The sequence below is a fragment of the Amborella trichopoda genome, chromosome 2, assembly GCF_054954075.1.
Source record: "Amborella trichopoda isolate Santa Cruz 75 chromosome 2, AtrichopodaSantaCruz75HAP2 v2.0, whole genome shotgun sequence".
Classification (NCBI taxonomy): Eukaryota; Viridiplantae; Streptophyta; class Magnoliopsida; order Amborellales; family Amborellaceae; genus Amborella; species Amborella trichopoda.
The window spans coordinates 46,917,501-46,934,245 of record NC_142337.1 but is presented as its reverse complement, the minus strand read 5'-3'; the positions used below and the strand labels follow the sequence as shown (position 1 = coordinate 46,934,245).

The following is a 16,745-nucleotide window of genomic DNA, read 5'->3' as shown; positions in this document are numbered from 1 at the left end:
ATAGTTATAGCTTCACTAAAGATATAACTTTTAATAGAACAGAATAGAGAATCAAGATTAATGTAGCCGAGCCCAAATTAATTAAAAAAAAAGTTAAAATGATGATAATAATTAAAAAAAACGTTAAAATGATGATGATGATGATATTTTCACCCAAACACAATATGACTCAATAGGTTGGGTTTAAGTCCGATTGACCTGGACCTCACCATGTCCTAGTCGACATTTGGACCTTGCCAAGTTGGGTACAAGTTAAGTCCGACCCATTTACGCCCCTTATACATATTTCTATTAAGCATAGAGAAACTAGAGCTTACTCCTCAAATAACACCCTTACTCATGGACATTTAGAGGAGATCAAACAATAGCCGTTACTATTCATGAATGGATATGGAGAGAAAAGGATGGTTCATAATGATGAAATGGGGACCAAGTAGGCCATAAGTATACGCAACCAGCGTACGGAAAGGTGCTCACCACCCACGTATCAGCCATCAAATTGAATGCCATCCTGGTTTCATAAGAGGTGCATGCTCTTTAACAAGTCGTACCTCCACCCTAAGATATTGGGTGATTCAACCAATCTCTATCAAGAAGGGAGGGAACCACGCCAACTCTGAGAAGGTATTTGTACGGACTCAATCCCTGTTAAACCCATTTTCATTTTAATTTTAATTCTATTTTTATTTTTATCTTTTTGTATAACTTGTCTAATATTTTTTCAATCCCTGTAAATCTCCCCTTTATATAAAACCCCTTTTATTTTATTTTAATGTTTTACCGTATCGTTGATTTGGTTCCCACACTTAATGAAAGAAAATTTTCATATAAGCATGTAACCTTATAATATAGAACTACGGATGCACCTCAAAAATCCATCGAAAAATGTAGTTTTAATGTTGAAAAACCCTTTGATTGATCATCTTGACATTGAGATGTATGACCATGAAAAATAAAAAGATCTCAGATTTAGTGTATTTTACAACATATTATCTACACCATCCATTTTCAATATTTTCATATGTTTATAGATCTATTTGATTTTAACCATTTGTTATATTTAAAATTTTATAATTAGATATAAAAATAGATTTTGAAATAATCCTAATAACATTTTACATCAAAATTATATACCATGATAACACATATACCAACTTTGGAAAATTGTTGAATACGATGCATGTAGCTTTCTGAAATATTACGATAAGCAGGCAAAAATCCAACTTCTTGTGGCTCGAGAACATCATGATTGTGTAAATTATCAAAAGTTACATGACGCTAATATGAAATATCAGAATCCATGACTTTTGCGATACTCATATACGCTCCACAATTGCATCTCTTTGATGATCGATCACTTTCTCCTTTATTTGCAGACAATTTTTTGTTTGTTAAATGGCCCACCCTATGACAAATATACCATCTTCTAGTAGTTCCATTGTTATCACCTTCTTTTCCAATTGTTAGTTGACGACGCACTGAAAACCCCATGCCTTTGCAAAACTCTTGTAAAATTCATAAGCTTCATCATGACTTGAAAATATTTTTTCATGGTATGGAACTATATCGCTAGGAACTGTTTCTAATGGGTTTTCTACAATCGAAGCAAAGCCCTCTACAAGTATGGTTTCATTTAGAGGAGTTTCCGTATATTTATGTACCTGAAAAAAAAGACTCAAGTTTGATTGTGAGTACTTTTAAAAAAATGACTAAAATAGATAACGTTGATATATTAGAGATATTTTGGGGCTTGTTCAAAAAAATTGTGACGGCTAAATAAATCAAAACCACAAAGACATCCATTTGGGCAAAAATTGACCCACATTGTTCACTTGAAACTGGAAATTGTAGAATCATACTTTTTTTTTTGTAAAACCATACTTTTTTAAAATTATAGAATTGTAGAATTTGGGTAAATCGTAGTTGAAATACCATGCATAAATTTCTCAATGTACCACTAAAAAAAGAAAAAGAAAAAACTAATTTCTAAAACTCATTGAAACTGCAACACTTGCAAAACGAATTTTAGTTGAGATTGGTTTATAACTGGTGGGCCATTACTTTTATGTTGCTTGGACTTGGCACTAGCTGATGTTCTTGCTGAAAGACAAAAACCACTTTGAACACTTTTAGAGTATTTTATCTAAACATTCAAGATGGAAAAGAACTCCTAAGGATCAGAAAATAAAAGGAAATGATTTCCCCTACAGGTTTTGTCAGGGCAATAATAGTGCCATCTTTATTTAGGGCTCACCATACTCTGTTAATTTGGATTTCGATCATCAATTTTGTAAAATTCAAGTTTCAAAGACTGTTGAATGTATGGTTAATGTTTCAGTGGTTAAGTATCAGAGACTAGACAACCAGCTATGGAATAAAAAACTAATCAAAATCGAGCAAAGCATAAATCCATGCAAATTAGAACAGATTTTAAGAAATAAGGTATAAATCATATGAGATAAACCAAAATCACAGCTTAAAAGATCCAAACCATGAAAAACCTAAAACCCAAAATACTCATGCAAATCCCATGGATGCAAAACTTAAAACCCAAAATTCGAAATAGGATCCAGAGGAGACATACCTTGATCACACGACGATAAAATCGTCTTGGGCTTTTGATTCGGAAAAAGAAAAGAACATTTTTTTTTCTTTAGATAGAGAGAGAGGGGATTGGGGAGGGCGAGGTTTAGAGATAAAGAGAGGCTTGGGGGAGCATGAGGTGGGGAGAGTATTTTGCTTGCTTTAGATAGAGAGAGAGAGGGGATTGGGGAGGAGGTGTAGAGAGAAAGAGAGACTTGGGTGAGGTGTGGAGAGAGAAGAGGGACCATGTGGAGGGAAAGTTTCAAAGTTCCCTCTTTTTTTATTTTCGTTTTTTAGTTTTTGAAGAAAAGGTCCATATTGCCCTTATAGGTAAGCTTTGGGTTTCATTTATATGAGGGCAAAGGGGGTAAAAATGAGATTCACAACTATATTCTAACTTGAACTTGTTGTTTTCGGGAGATTGTTTTAATCCTAGAAAATCCCATATATATATATATATATATGAAAATATTGAGATTAACTCACTAGCTCATATGAACATATTACTTCATATGAGCCCAATGGTCTAGATTGAATCTAAGCCGATTTAACGGTTACGACCTCATTTGATATTTAAATTTTAATTTTTTTTTTAAATTCAAATAATTTGAAATTTTAAGCGTGTGTTTTTCAAAAATATGATGTTCTAATAAAAATATCAAAAAAATAATTTACAAGAAATAATTGATTAAAATACCCCTGAAAAGTTTTGGGGGTATTTTGGTCAATTTATTTATTACAAATTAATTTTAAAATTTTTTTATTAGGTGTTCCTTGATGAGAAGAATGGACGTCTAAAATTTCAAGTTATTTGGATTTGTATAAAAAAATTTAAAATTCAAATACGAAATAAAGTCGTGACCGTCAGATCGGCCTAGATTCAATCTGGCTTGTTGGGCTCATATGTTCATATGAGCTGGTGGGTTGTTGGGCTCATATGTTCATATGAGCTGGTGGGCTATATATATATATATATATATATATATATATATATATGAGTTTTGTTATGCTACACCACTTGTGGTGTAGACTCCTCTTAAAATGCTCAACATGTTTTGACATTTAGATACCTTTATCCAATTATATAGTAATTTTTTGTTTAAAGGTATTTTAAGTAATTAGTCAAGAGCAAACTATGAATTCTTAACAAAAACAAAATCATTTGGACATCACTAATATGGTGTGTGACATCACCCACAAGATGCATTAATTATTTTTAACTACTAATAGAATGCCACTATTTTCTTATAAAAATATCCATTCTACCTTTCTAAATAACCAAAAATGCCCTTACTCGAAAAATTTTGTATTACAATTCAAGAGTATTTTAGTGTAAAAAAATGTTTAATACTTTAAGGGTCTACACCACTAAGTGGTATAGCATAACAAAACCCTATATATATATATATATATATATATATATATATATATATATATATATATATATATATATATATAGGCAATGATCAATGCAACGGTTGTATAGTAGTATAATGCAACCATACATCTAGAAAACTATATTTTTGGCATTTGTATGATCCCAAATTTTGCACACACATTCTTTTCATTCTCATAATCAATCATATGAAAAAAAAATAAAAAAAAATCAATTTGCACCCTAGATATAGTCAAAATTAGTACCCATCCAACAATAAATCTCGACCATCCATTTGGTGAATTTCAAGATCTAGGCCTTAATAAATTCAAAATCACTTTTTTATTTTTTAGCATTATTAATCTAACGATGATAACGCTATATAAAAATTTTGGAAATAAAAAAATTCTTCTAAAGTCTGCATCTAACCATCTTAATAAAATAGACGGCTTATATTAATTGGGCTAGAATGGAAACTGTCTAGAGTGTTTTTTCAAAATTTTATTTTTTATGATTGTTCTTCAGAATGAAAAGATTGTACATTTACAAATTTCATGTCAAACAAATATCTTTTAACTTGATTTTCGAAAAAGATTACATGATACCAGTGTTTTAAAAAACGTCGAGTCGAACCGGACTCGCCCGGTTCGACTCGAAAATCGTGAAAAGGGGACCGGATCGCCTAAAAAATCGGAAATCGTCCGGTTCTAGAGAGAACCGGACGATTCTGTACAGTGAATCGCCGATTCACTGTACGGAATCGGCGAGTCCGAACAGTGAATCGGCGAGTCCGTATGGAATTTTTTTTTTTTTTTTTTTTTTTGTAATCCATGATAGATTTTTTTGTAATACTTGATCGATTTTTTTGTAATCTATGATCGAATTGTTTTTGTTTTTTTGTAATCCATGATCGAATTTTTTGGTTTTTTGTAACCCATAATAGAATTTTTTGTAATCCATGATCGAAATGTTTGTTTTCTTTTCTTGTAATCCATGATCGATTTTTTTGTTTTTTTTTTTTTTTTTGTAACCCATGATAGAATTTTTTGTAATCCATGATCGAATGTTTTGTAATACATGATCGAAATGTTTTTTTTTTTTTGTAATCCATGATCGAAATGTTTGTTTTTTTTTTTTGTAATCCATGATTGAATTTTTTGTTTTTTGCTTTTTTTGTAACCCATGATAGAGTTTTTTGTAATCCATGATTGAATTTTTTGTAATTCATGATCGAACTATTTTTTTCTTTTTTTGTAATCCACGATTGAATTTTTTGTTTTTTTTTGTTTGTTTTTTTTTGTAATCCATGATCGAATTTTATGTAATCCATGATCGAATTTTATGTAATCCATGATCGAATTTTATGAAATCCATGATTGAATTTTTTGAAAATTTGTGATTTTTTTTTTTTAGTCTATGATCGAATTTTTTTTTGTAATCCATGATAGAATTTTTTGAAAATTTGTGATTTTTTTTTTAATCCATGATCGATTTTTTTGAAAATTTGTTTTTTTTTTTTTTTAATCCATATTATTCAAAGAGAAAATGAGAGAGATGATGATTCTGAGGCCACCCTATCCCAGCCATATTATTCACATATCGAGTCCCAACAGCAACAGTGTAGGGATGAGCACGAAATACTGTAAATTAAATGCTGAATGACGGTTCACGCAGGGAAAGAACATATCAATATTCGCATATTCATTCAAAAACATGAAAATTCTTAATGGAGTACCTTCATTTTTTATTGAATTCCTAAAAAACAATATTTATAATGAATTTTAATAATTTTTTCAAATTTTTTTTAAGCTTTATTATGACCGATTCACCCGATTCCCAATCCAAATCGCCGATTGATCGATCCGAATCGATTTTTTGGAAGCCCGATCCGAGTCACCGACCCGTTTTTTAAACCATTGCATGATACTATCATAACCCATTGCATGAAATCATTCCCTTGTATATAGGGGTTTTGTTAGGCTACACCGCGTAAACCGCTAAAGTCCTCAACATTTTTTTTGATTAAAAAACCCACAAAGTCAAATAAAGAACATTCATTCAATGAGGCTATTTTTGTTTTTTTTTATCCGAAGTAATTTGCATGGAGACTCTCTCCCGCCACTCTTTTAACAAAACATCCCTCCACTGTCCCTCTCTCGTTCTCTACTCTTACCCCACGACAGAGGTCTCTTACAACCAAGCTCTCTCTCTCAAAGAATGCCTCTCTCTCTCTTCCTTTTCCAGTTCCAAGAGATCTCTCTCTCCCTTTTCCAGGAACAAGAGACTTCTCACAGTGGTGCTCTCTCTCTCCCAAGATCCCTCTTTCTCATCAACTAAACAAGGAAATACAGAATCTCAATACTTATAGGGACAAACTGGTATTCAATCTTAACTGTCATTTTCTTTCCATTCTTGGGTATAATTTTGCTTTTTCTCTAATACAGTTGTGGTGCTCTAACTGTTTCTCTTTCTAGATTTCAGGGGTTTTCCCCATTGATTTTCATGGGGTCTTTCTTGACTATAATTTTGCTCTCTTTCTTGATTATGATCTAGAGAGAAAAACTAGATTGGTTCGGATATGATTTAGAGAGAAAAACCAAATATGATCTAGAGAGAAAAACTAGATTTGTTCGGATATGATCTAGAGAGAAAAACCAAATATGATCTAGAGAGAAACCACATTTTTATGGTCTCTTTCTTGACTATGATTTTGCTCTCTTATGTAGTTTCGCGCTGCGCTCTTATTGTTTCTCTCTCTTGCTTGACTATGATTTTACTTCTTTGATTCTCCCTCTTGCTTGACTATGATTTCAGCTTGCTCCATCTCTCTCTTTTTCTATCGCTATATATCCTCTCTCTCTCACACACACCCCCAAGGTAGGTGGAGATATCAATGAAAGGGTCATATGAATGACATCTTAATTTTAGGCCGCAAGAGAGGGATCAACCCACATCCATTTTTAGTTAAGATGAGATTGCAGCCTTGCTCTAAGAAGAGTAGAACTCATGGAAAGCCTTCATGATTATCATGAATGTGGAATACATAGTTCTTTCAAAGGGATTCATAATGTGTATGAGGTGCACTAATTGTTTGATTTATTGTCCTCAATGTCATTCTCATAAGGATGGAGAGTTGTGTCACTTGTTACATGGTGAAACACAAGATGCCGAAGTGGTTATTGATGATAATGGCATAAAAAATCCTATTAGGTCAATCACAAAGGACGACCAAAGACAGCGCCAGAAAAGGGGTATTGAATTAGCAAAGCAATCAAGGCATTGCCAAGTGCATGGGTATGGCCAAACTGGTCATGATGCAAGGAATTGCCCACTAAAGAAATCAACACTACATTTCAAGGAAGCTCTTAAAATGTAAACATTGAGACAAGATGTTTTCTCCATCTTGATTTTGTTTCTTACATTGTTTTATGTATCTATTCTGGTTATTAATTAGGGGAAATGCTCAAACTCTTATTCTTTTTTTGTCTAGCTCAAGTGCTTCATTGCGTAAATCCTTTCACTTGGTAATGCATTATATATCCTCTCTAATAATGTTCGTTGTATCCGCTTACGTGAACTCTTGATAAAGGCTGGGGTCTCTTGAGAATCATACTTTTATTGTTAAGGTTTCATGTGTGGCTTTTGGTCAATATGATTGCTGGGGTGGGGAAAAAAATGAAAATTGCAGAATAAAATTAGGCCAATTCACTACGAGCCAAATGTTCGTGATTTTATTTGATTGATATTTGGTCTACATGTGAGTTCATGCAAATTGTTTTCTTTTTGTCCTTTGTTGGGGTCTCATTTGGAATCGATGTATAAGCTACGATAGAGTTAATACCAATGAGAAAATACAAGCAGATCATTATGTTACTTCATTGATCATTCCAAATAGAGTTAAAATCAGAGTTTGTCCCAAACTACATGGATTGCCTTGCTTCTTTAAAAAATACTGTTTTTCTCTATCTTCTTATTGAGAGGGAAAGTTGGTCACATTAGAGTGCTCTCAAATTTTGCATGGGTTTCTTTCTATGTTTTAAAGAGTGTTTTTATCTTTTTTGAAGAGAAAAAAGCAGATGAATTTAGTTGCTTCATCATTTCCTTTTCTAGTTAGGTGTTCATTTCTTGTGAGCTGCATATATTTATAGATGGTTGTCTATGATCCACTGCCATTCATATCCCATGGTTGAAGCATAACATTAATCAAGAGAATCTTATGATTTCGTTATGATTCAGTTTTTGTTATCAAGAGAACCTTATAAACTAAGCGTAAGACCCACAATGGGAGTAACTAAAGTAGCCAAAGAAAGTTGCATAAGCATGAAGCCCAATAATAATCGTACTTAGTATTCATAATGCGAACAACATCGAAGTCACACAGATTGAAGTAAACATAGCTCACTTTATTCATTTTCACAGCATAACAATGGACTAAAGGCAACCAAAGAAAAAACACAAAGTTCGACATCAAGCAACATGATGGGGACTGTTTTGATATATATAGCTTTTACCCCATATATGATATATGAAAGGCCAGCATGGAAGCTGGGCAGCAGCCTTGATTGGATTAAGGAACGATTAACATATGAGTCAGGGCTGTCATTCGTGCAAGGGTACTTCCAACTTCAAAAGGGCTAGCTAGCTATTGTCAACTCTACCCTGCAGCCCAAAGAACAATAACAAATTTCAAAATTTAGGTCAATCACTCTTGAAAATTTGATGCATATTCTACTCCAACAAAATCATGAATTTGATTTGAAATTAACCAAGCAACTAGATTAGATCATTTATGAGAATGACATTGAAGACAATAAATCAAACAATTAGTGCACTTCATACAAATTATGAATCCCTTTGAAGAACTATGTATTCCACATTCATGATAATCTTGAAGGCTTTCCATGAGTTCTACTCTTCTTAGAGAAAGGCTGCAATCTCATCTTAACTAAAAATGGATGTGGTTTGATCCCTCTCTTGCTGCCCAAATTTAAGATGTCATTCATATGACCCTTTGATTGATATTTCCACCTACCTTGGGTGTGTGTGAGAGGATATTGAGCGATAGAAAAAGAGAGCAGGGAAGAGTTCTAGAGAGAGAGACAGAGTGAATATTTTCTTAGACCCCCTATTTCTTGATTCTGTGGGTTTTGGGACCACCCTTTTTCACTCATCTACCCCATGTTTCTAATGAGTTCAGAATCTCTCTTTGCATTTAATGAATCAAAAAAGTAAAATCATAGTCAAGAGAGTGAAATAGTTAGAGAGCCAAACTGCATAAGAGAGCAAAATCATAGTCAAGAAAGAGACAATAAAAATCTGGTTTTTTTCTCTAGATCATATTTGGTTTTTCTCTCTAGATCATATCCGAACAAATCTAGTTTTTCTCTCTAGATCATAATCAAGAAAGAGAGCAAAATTATAGTAAAGAAAGACCCCATGAAAATCAATGGACAAAACCCCTGAAATCTACAGAGAGAAACAATTAGAGCACCAAAACAGTGTTAGATAAAAAGCGAAATTATACCGAAGATTGGAAAGAAAAATGACAGTTAAGATTGAATACCCGTTTATCCCTATAAGTATTGAGACTTTGTATTTCCTTGTTTAGTTGGAATGAAAAAGAGGGATCTTGAGAGAGAGAGAGAGCACCACTGTGAGAAGTCTCTTGCTCCTGGAAAAGGGGGAGAGAGATCTCTTGGAACTGGAAAAGGAAGAGAGAGAGAGCGAGAGCGAGAGAGAGAGAGAGGAGAGAGAGAGGCGTTCTTTGAGAGAGGGAGAGAGCTCTGTTGTGAGAGAGTTCTGTTGTGGGCAATGGTTTAAAAACCGGATCGGTGATCCGGATCGGGCTTTTCAAAAATCGATCCGGATCGGCGAATCGGCGATCCGGATCGGCGAATCGGCGGTCCGGATCGGAATCGGGTGAATCGGTCAGAATAAAGCTTCAAAAAAATCCGAAAAAATTATTAAAATTCATTATAAATATTGTTTTTTAGGAATTCAATAAAAAATGAGGGTACTCCATTAAGAATTTTCATGTTTTTGGATGAATATGCGAATATTGATATGTTCTTTCCCTGCATGAACCGCCATTCAACATTTAATTTACATCACACAAAAGGATAAACATAGAATTATCATGGAATAAGTATATCAACATACATGGACTACAATAAAGCATAAAATTAATAACATACGATCTAAAAATAAAATGATAGACGACGTTGTTGTTCTTCTTGGTCACGCTGGTGCCATTGATTGAATTCGTTTGACAATTCATTGATTCGATCTAAAAACGAATCATCGATATTAGCGAGCGTCTGACTATTCCCAAATCCCTGAGTGTTAGTGTTTTGTTGTGTTCCCAGTCCAAAATCCCCGAAGCTTGTCCATCCTTCATGCTCACCTGCACTGTCGTGCTCATCCCTACACTGTTGCTGTTGGGACTCGATATGTGAATAATATGGCTGGGATAGGGTGGCCTCAGAATCATCATCTCTCTCATTTTCTCTTAGACCCCCTTCCCACTCTCCCTCATTAGGTGCAATATCATCGACATATTGTGGATACATTGGCTGGCTGCTTCCTCTTTCATGCCGCTCATCAGTTTCTTCAATATCTTCATCACCGATAGCCTCAAGGAACGCTCTCTTGTGCAACACTGGCTCCTCCTCTTCGACTACCCATCGGTCTGCTGTGTCTGTGACAAATATTGTGTCTAAGTCTATCGGCCCATAGTCTTCAAGCTTCCTTCTTATTTGTCGCTCTCTGAGGTTTAAATTATAATGAACGTAGACTAGTTTATGAAGCTTCTCAGAAGCGAGTCGATTCCTTCTAGTAGTGTGCAACCATTGGAACGTACTCCAGTTGCGCTCACAGCCAGTAGCAGAACATGTTTGGGAGAGCACCTTGATTGCTATCCTCTTTAGGTGAGGTGCATCAGTACCATATATCTCCCACCATTCAGCTGGATTAAAATGTAAAAAGCATTGTAAGGGCAAGAACAACTCATAAGATTAAATATATGAATAAACAAAATATTAGCGAGGGGATAACCTGGATCCATCATAGTTCGAGAATTTCTGGCAAGTCTAGTTCCGAAGGATCCTATCGCATCCCTATACATAGCAAGCTAAAACAAATATATTACATTTTAGTGCATTATTCCTCACAAATATAACAACTCAATGAAGTTCTTACCCGAACATTAAATAATACCTCTTGTATTGCTGCTACTTGGTTTCGATGGCTTCTCTCCAACCTTGCAATAATGTATCTGACCCCTTCCATAATCTTGTGGGGTTGTTCAGGTGTCAAATAGAAAAATTTTGGGTTGAAGTAGTAACCTAAAAAATATATAGGTAGAAAAATGTCATTTACAATTTCATAAAAAAATGATTTAAACTGAAACATTGTAATGATATAAATATATATTTACCAGCATAATGAATTGGACGTCCGAATTTGGTGTTCCACCTCTTTTCTATAATCTCGATCACTTTGCTAGCAAAATTACACTTCTCCCCAATAGCTGATTTCGCCCTCTCAATACCTTCATAAAGGATACCCATGGTAGCTTTCTTATCAACATCCACCATTCTTAACACCGTGACCAAAGGGGCAGTGGCCTCTACAACACTGGAACATCGAGACCAGAACAGCCTATTTGAGATTATGTTGTCCACTTTTATACCGGTACTGGACTTCGAGAGGCGGTCATTTAACCACTCTTCACAAGTAAACAATCTCTTTAATGCACCTTCAGATTGTCGAATGGAGTCCACAGCTAAGTAATCGGTCGCAAAGCGGGTTATGGCAGGCCTGATTATCTCTTTTTTCTTAGAGTGTTCTCTAAACAGAAATAATATTTTCGAGTGGTTGTATATAAATCTCGACACCAACCTTGCTTCATCTAGAGTCTCCTTCACAATTTTGATCTCACCGATTTCCTCTAACATAAGATCGATGCTGTGTGCAGCACACGGGGTCCATACTAGATGCTTCCTCTTATCCATCAACTTGCTGCCCGCAGAAACACATGCACGCGCATTGTCCGTAATAAACTGGACTACATGCTTATCCCCCACCTCCTCCACTATCTGATCATATAGTCGTACGTAGAAATTTGCATCCTTCTTCGTCCCTGATACGTCTTTGCTAGACAAAAAAGCTGTACCTTTTGGGGAATAGGCCAAGAAGTTTAAAAACTCCTTTTTGCTAACTTTATTCAACCAACCATCACTCATGAGAGTAATTCCTGTCCTTGGCCAACTCTGTTTATATTCTTCAATCCACTTTTTAACTTCCTCTACCTCTTCGTCTAATATTGGCCCACTGAGCTCATATGCCGTCGGGGGTTTTACCCCGGGCCCGGCTCTCTGGATTGCACTAACCATAGGTGGAAAATATGGGCTATTGGCTGCATCAAAGGGAATCCCTTTATCGTAGAACCATTTACCAACATATCTCCCTAACATGTTTCTTGTACCTTTAACCATGCCTTTTAAGGTCATCTGTTGTGACTTAGGCTTTGAGAGAAATGGGTCTTTACGACCATGATCTGCAATACTGGCACTCCTAGGTAACTTAGAAACAATTTCTTCAACAACTGATTCTTCTTGATACATATTGCCACCAACCTCTCCATACATATTTGAGCTGGGCCCGCCATACATGCTCGAGCTGGACCCGCCATGCATATCTGAACTAGGCCCACCATGCATATCGGAGCTAGGCCCACCATGCATGTCTGAGCTAGACCCACCAGGCATTCTAAACCCACATTCCCTCTGATATTGTTCATATAAACTCAATCTTGTGGCCATGTCCAGCTCATTATTATATTGCTCTTTTAGGTCATAATTATATTGCTCTTCTGTATCATTCCTGCTTGATGGTGTATATAAACTAGCTATCTCCTCATTCATCCTATGTTTGGCAATTTTTTTACCTTTGCTAGCATTAAGAATTGCCACCATCTGTTTTTTTACATTACTAGGGACACTAGTGCATGCAGAAACTTCTCCCTTAACCCCTGCCAAGTGTTGCTTGAACCTATGTACCCCACTACTTATCACTCTTTGACAGTAATTACAAATAATTTTGTCTTTCTTGTTGAGATCAAGTCTGACCCCATGTTGCCATGCAGGGTCTTCTATAGATCTTGACATGATTCAACTGTTTTAAGATGTAAAAAGTTTAAATTAACCTGACAGTTCAAAAAGAAAAATAATCACAATATGTAGTGATAATATGTTGCGGTAGTTCATGTAGTCATATTCGTTGTTATTTGTTATTGCAAAATACCTTTTTTGACAATAATATTTCGTACATATCAATTACAAACATTTAGAATAATACAAAATGCAAGCTCCAAACATGGCTACAACTCAATTATCAAGAACATACATTTTTTGCATTAAAAAATTAATAATAAAAACAATTCTTCAAAGAGCCGGCTAACATCAGTCATTCCAACTTAAAAATCCATGAACAACAAATAAAAAAAATACAGTTTTGTATTGAAAATATAATAACATGCATTTTTTTGCATAAATAATCCATCAACATACAATTTTTTCAACAAAAACTTTAACAATAAAAATTTAAAATATGGTTTAATACCTCATGATAATTAAAACCTTGTCACGATTTTCACATCTTTTCGGAAAATCATCAATTTTCAAAAAATTCGATCATGAAAAAAAAAAAAAAAAAATTACAGCAAACTCAAACAATAAAAATTAAAAATTAGGTTTAAATGTTTAATACATCATGATAATCAAAACTTTATCACGATTTTCACATCTTTTCGAAAAATCATCATTTTTCAAAAAATTCGATCATGGATAAAAAGAAATAAAAAAAAAAAGTACAGCAAATTTTCAAAAAATTCGATCATGGATTAAAAAAAAAATTAACAAATTTTCAAAAAGTTCGATCATGGATTAAAAAAAAAAATTCATAAATTTTCTAAAAATTCGATCATGGATTACAAAAAATTCGATCATGGATTACATAAAATTCGATCATGGATTACATAAAATTCGATCATGGATTACAAAAAAAAAAAAAAACATAAAAAAACAAAAAATTCGATCGTGGATTACAAGAACAAAAAAAAACAATTCCATCATGGATTACAAAAAATTCAATCATGGGTTACAAAAAAAAAAAAAACACAAAAAATTCGATCAAGGATTACAAGTAAAAAAAACAAACATTTTGATCATGGATTACAAAAAAGTTGATCATGGATTACAGAAAATTCTATCATGGATTACAAAAAATTCGATCATGGATTACATAAAATTCGATCATGGATTACAAAAAAGTCGATCATGGATTACAGAAAATTCTATCATGGATTACAAGAAATTCGTTCATGGATTACATAAAATTCGATCATGCATTACAAAAAAAAAAAAAAAAAAAAACAAAAAATTCGATCGTGGATTACTAAAAAAGAAAAAAACAATTACATCATGGATAACAAAAAATTCAATCATAGATTACAAAAAACTCTATCATGGGTTACATAAAAAACAAAAAACAAAAAATTCGATCATGGATTACAAAAAAAAACAAACATTTCGATCATGGATTACAAAACATTCGATCATGGATTACAAAAAATTCTATCATGGGTTACAAAAATAAAAAATAAAAAATAAAATTCGATCATGGATTACAAGAAAAAAAAACAAACATTTTGATCATGGATTACAAAAAATTCGATCATAGATTACAAAAAATTCTATCATGGGCTACACAAAAAAAAAAAAAAAAAAAAAAAAAAAAAAAAAAAAAAAAAAAAAATTTGTTCTTCACAGAGTCGTTTTACATAAGCGATTTTAACTCAAAAATTCACCTCCAAGTGAATAAATTACATCCAATTGACTATATTTTCTGATAAACAACAATATAAGGAATCAAAAACCTAAATTTTTAACACATTATTTCTAATATATCATGAAAACAAAATCAAAAGGCGGAAAAAAAAAAAAAAACAGCGGAATTTTTTTCCCCTGACATCTCACTGTTCATATCAAATTTCTTGCTGTAATTGACCAGATTACGTAAAATTAAAAATTTTAAATCATACTAGACACAATAAAGATTAAAAACCCTAATTATTGAACTCATTTTGTTCAAAATATGCTATGAAATAAATCAAATGGCGGAAAAACAAAAAAACCCAAAGTTCTTACCTGTTTTTGTGAACCGAAGCCTTCAATCTCCAAAAAAGTCTGTTTTTCTCAACGATTTTCACAAATTAGTAACAAAATCTTTTGATTCACAGCTTTAAGATCAATATGCCTACAAATTTTGAAAGATTCATGCCCTATTTGGCATGAAATTTAAAAAATGGCGGAAACCCTAAACCCCGAATTTTTCTTGATCCAAAAACAACCAATTTTTCCACCATTAAATCGTTAAAAAAGCTGAATAAAGCTGTTTACAGCCTGAAAAACAGATCACGTGCCGAAAAAAACAAAAAAAATGATAAAAAAATGACAAATTTGAAAAAAATCCGTGAAGAACACTGTGCAACCCGTGTTCTTCACGGACTCGCCGATTCCGCACAGTGAATCGGCGAGTCACTGTGCGGAATCGTCCGGTTCTCTCTAGAACCGGACGATTCCCGGTTTTTGAACCGATCCGGTCCCTTTTTCGTGAATTCCGAGTCGAACCGGGCGAGTCCGGTTCGACTCGGCGATTTTTAAAACGCTGGTTGTGGGGGTAAGGTTAGAGAGAGAGAGAGAGAGAGGAGAGAGAAAGGCGTTCTTTAAGAGAGAGAGAGAGCTCTGTTGTGGGGGTAAGGTTAGAGAGAGAGAGAGAGAGATCGGGATGGTGGAGGGATGTTTTGTTTAAAAGAGTGGCGGGAGAGAGTCCCGCGCAAATTATTTTTGATAAAAAACGACAAAAATAGCCTCATTGAATGAATGCTCTTCATTTGACTTAGAGGGTCTTTTAGTCTAAAACATGTTGAGGACTTGTTGATGCAGCGAAACAAAGGAAATTCAAAATTTAAATTACAATTTTATTCTTTTTTTTTTTTTCTTTTTTTGAGTTATATCTTTTAAATTAGAAGGGGCTGGGGGCTGGGCCACCCAGTTGTGGCCTTGGCTTGGCCTTACCCTCCGACTACAATAAGTGAACCGTGGGCCACATTTTATGGCATGGGCCCTAAAAAAATTAGGTCTATTGCTAAACCTAACTAAGGCATGCAGGGTATGTGCAGCAGGTGATTAAATGCGACCTCACACTATATGAGAAAAGGCCAGAGAAGATGTTGGAAAAGAAAGCTAAGGGAAAGGGGTCCATCAAGTCTTCTAGATACTCAACTCGCTTAGCTTCCAAATTCGCTACTTTTGCTGTGAATGCTGGTCTTTCTTCAAAGGGGTGAATGAGTTAATAAAATTTGGTCATATTATTTTGAAGTGGATTTTCTTACAGATTTGGAGAGAAAGTATATTCTCTCAACCTTTTTTTTTTAGTTTTCTGGGTTTATTTTTTTCCTGCATCAATTGGTATCAGCGTAAGTCAGATCCAGATAGCAAGTTAGGTCCAGAGTTTACAATGCCACCAAAAACGAATCAAGCTAATCCTGCTCCGACTATGGATGATCGTTGGGGAGAAATTTTGACTAAAGCCTTAGAGGATTTTCGAACTGAAGTACGTGAGATGAATTAGGAGATGAATCAGAGGATGCAACGGTTAGATCAGAGGATGCATCGGTTGGAGAACAATCTTCATCGTGAAGAAGGTGCTCGTAGCTACATTCATC

At 34.1% G+C, this 16,745-nt stretch overlaps 2 protein-coding genes and 3 long non-coding RNA genes across 5 annotated transcripts; 1 reads left to right on the top strand and 4 right to left on the bottom strand.

Annotated features, from left to right (window-relative positions):
• Positions 1 to 1,164: 1,164 nt before the first annotated feature.
• LOC148783247 (uncharacterized) lies at positions 1,165 to 2,802 on the bottom strand. The gene is made up of 2 exons (XR_016050640.1): positions 2,585 to 2,802; positions 1,165 to 1,661 (listed from the first exon to the last, which is right to left on the bottom strand). It is a non-coding gene; the product is annotated as an uncharacterized LOC148783247 (long non-coding RNA).
• Positions 2,803 to 6,051: 3,249 nt separating this feature from the next.
• LOC148783246 (uncharacterized) lies at positions 6,052 to 7,487 on the top strand. The gene is made up of 2 exons (XR_016050636.1): positions 6,052 to 6,336; positions 7,083 to 7,487. It is a non-coding gene; the product is annotated as an uncharacterized LOC148783246 (long non-coding RNA).
• Positions 7,488 to 8,283: 796 nt separating this feature from the next.
• On the bottom strand, positions 8,284 to 9,777 carry LOC148783245 (uncharacterized). The gene is made up of 2 exons (XR_016050635.1): positions 9,522 to 9,777; positions 8,284 to 8,617 (listed from the first exon to the last, which is right to left on the bottom strand). It is a non-coding gene; the product is annotated as an uncharacterized LOC148783245 (long non-coding RNA).
• A 247-nt stretch (positions 9,778 to 10,024) lies between these two features.
• LOC148783244 (uncharacterized) lies at positions 10,025 to 11,060 on the bottom strand. Its single transcript, XM_088860138.1, has 2 exons — positions 11,012 to 11,060; positions 10,025 to 10,922 (listed from the first exon to the last, which is right to left on the bottom strand). The coding sequence occupies exons 1-2, from the start codon at positions 11,022 to 11,024 to the stop codon at positions 10,156 to 10,158; spliced, it is 780 nt and encodes a 259-aa protein (XP_088716264.1). The 5' UTR covers positions 11,025 to 11,060; the 3' UTR covers positions 10,025 to 10,155.
• A 56-nt stretch (positions 11,061 to 11,116) lies between these two features.
• Positions 11,117 to 15,078, bottom strand: LOC148783243 (uncharacterized). The gene is made up of 2 exons (XM_088860137.1): positions 11,394 to 15,078; positions 11,117 to 11,301 (listed from the first exon to the last, which is right to left on the bottom strand). The coding sequence occupies exons 1-2, from the start codon at positions 13,123 to 13,125 to the stop codon at positions 11,117 to 11,119; spliced, it is 1,917 nt and encodes a 638-aa protein (XP_088716263.1). The 5' UTR covers positions 13,126 to 15,078.
• Between the last annotated feature and the right edge of the window lie 1,667 nt (positions 15,079 to 16,745).

Coding starts and splice junctions, on each gene's coding strand:
- LOC148783243 (XM_088860137.1), bottom strand. CDS start 13,125: ATGTCAAGATCTATAGAAGACCCTGCATGGCAACATGGGGTCAGACTT. Junction 11,302..11,393: donor ACGTCCAATTCATTATGCTG/GTAAATATATAT, acceptor TATATTTTTTAG/GTTACTACTTCAACCCAAAA.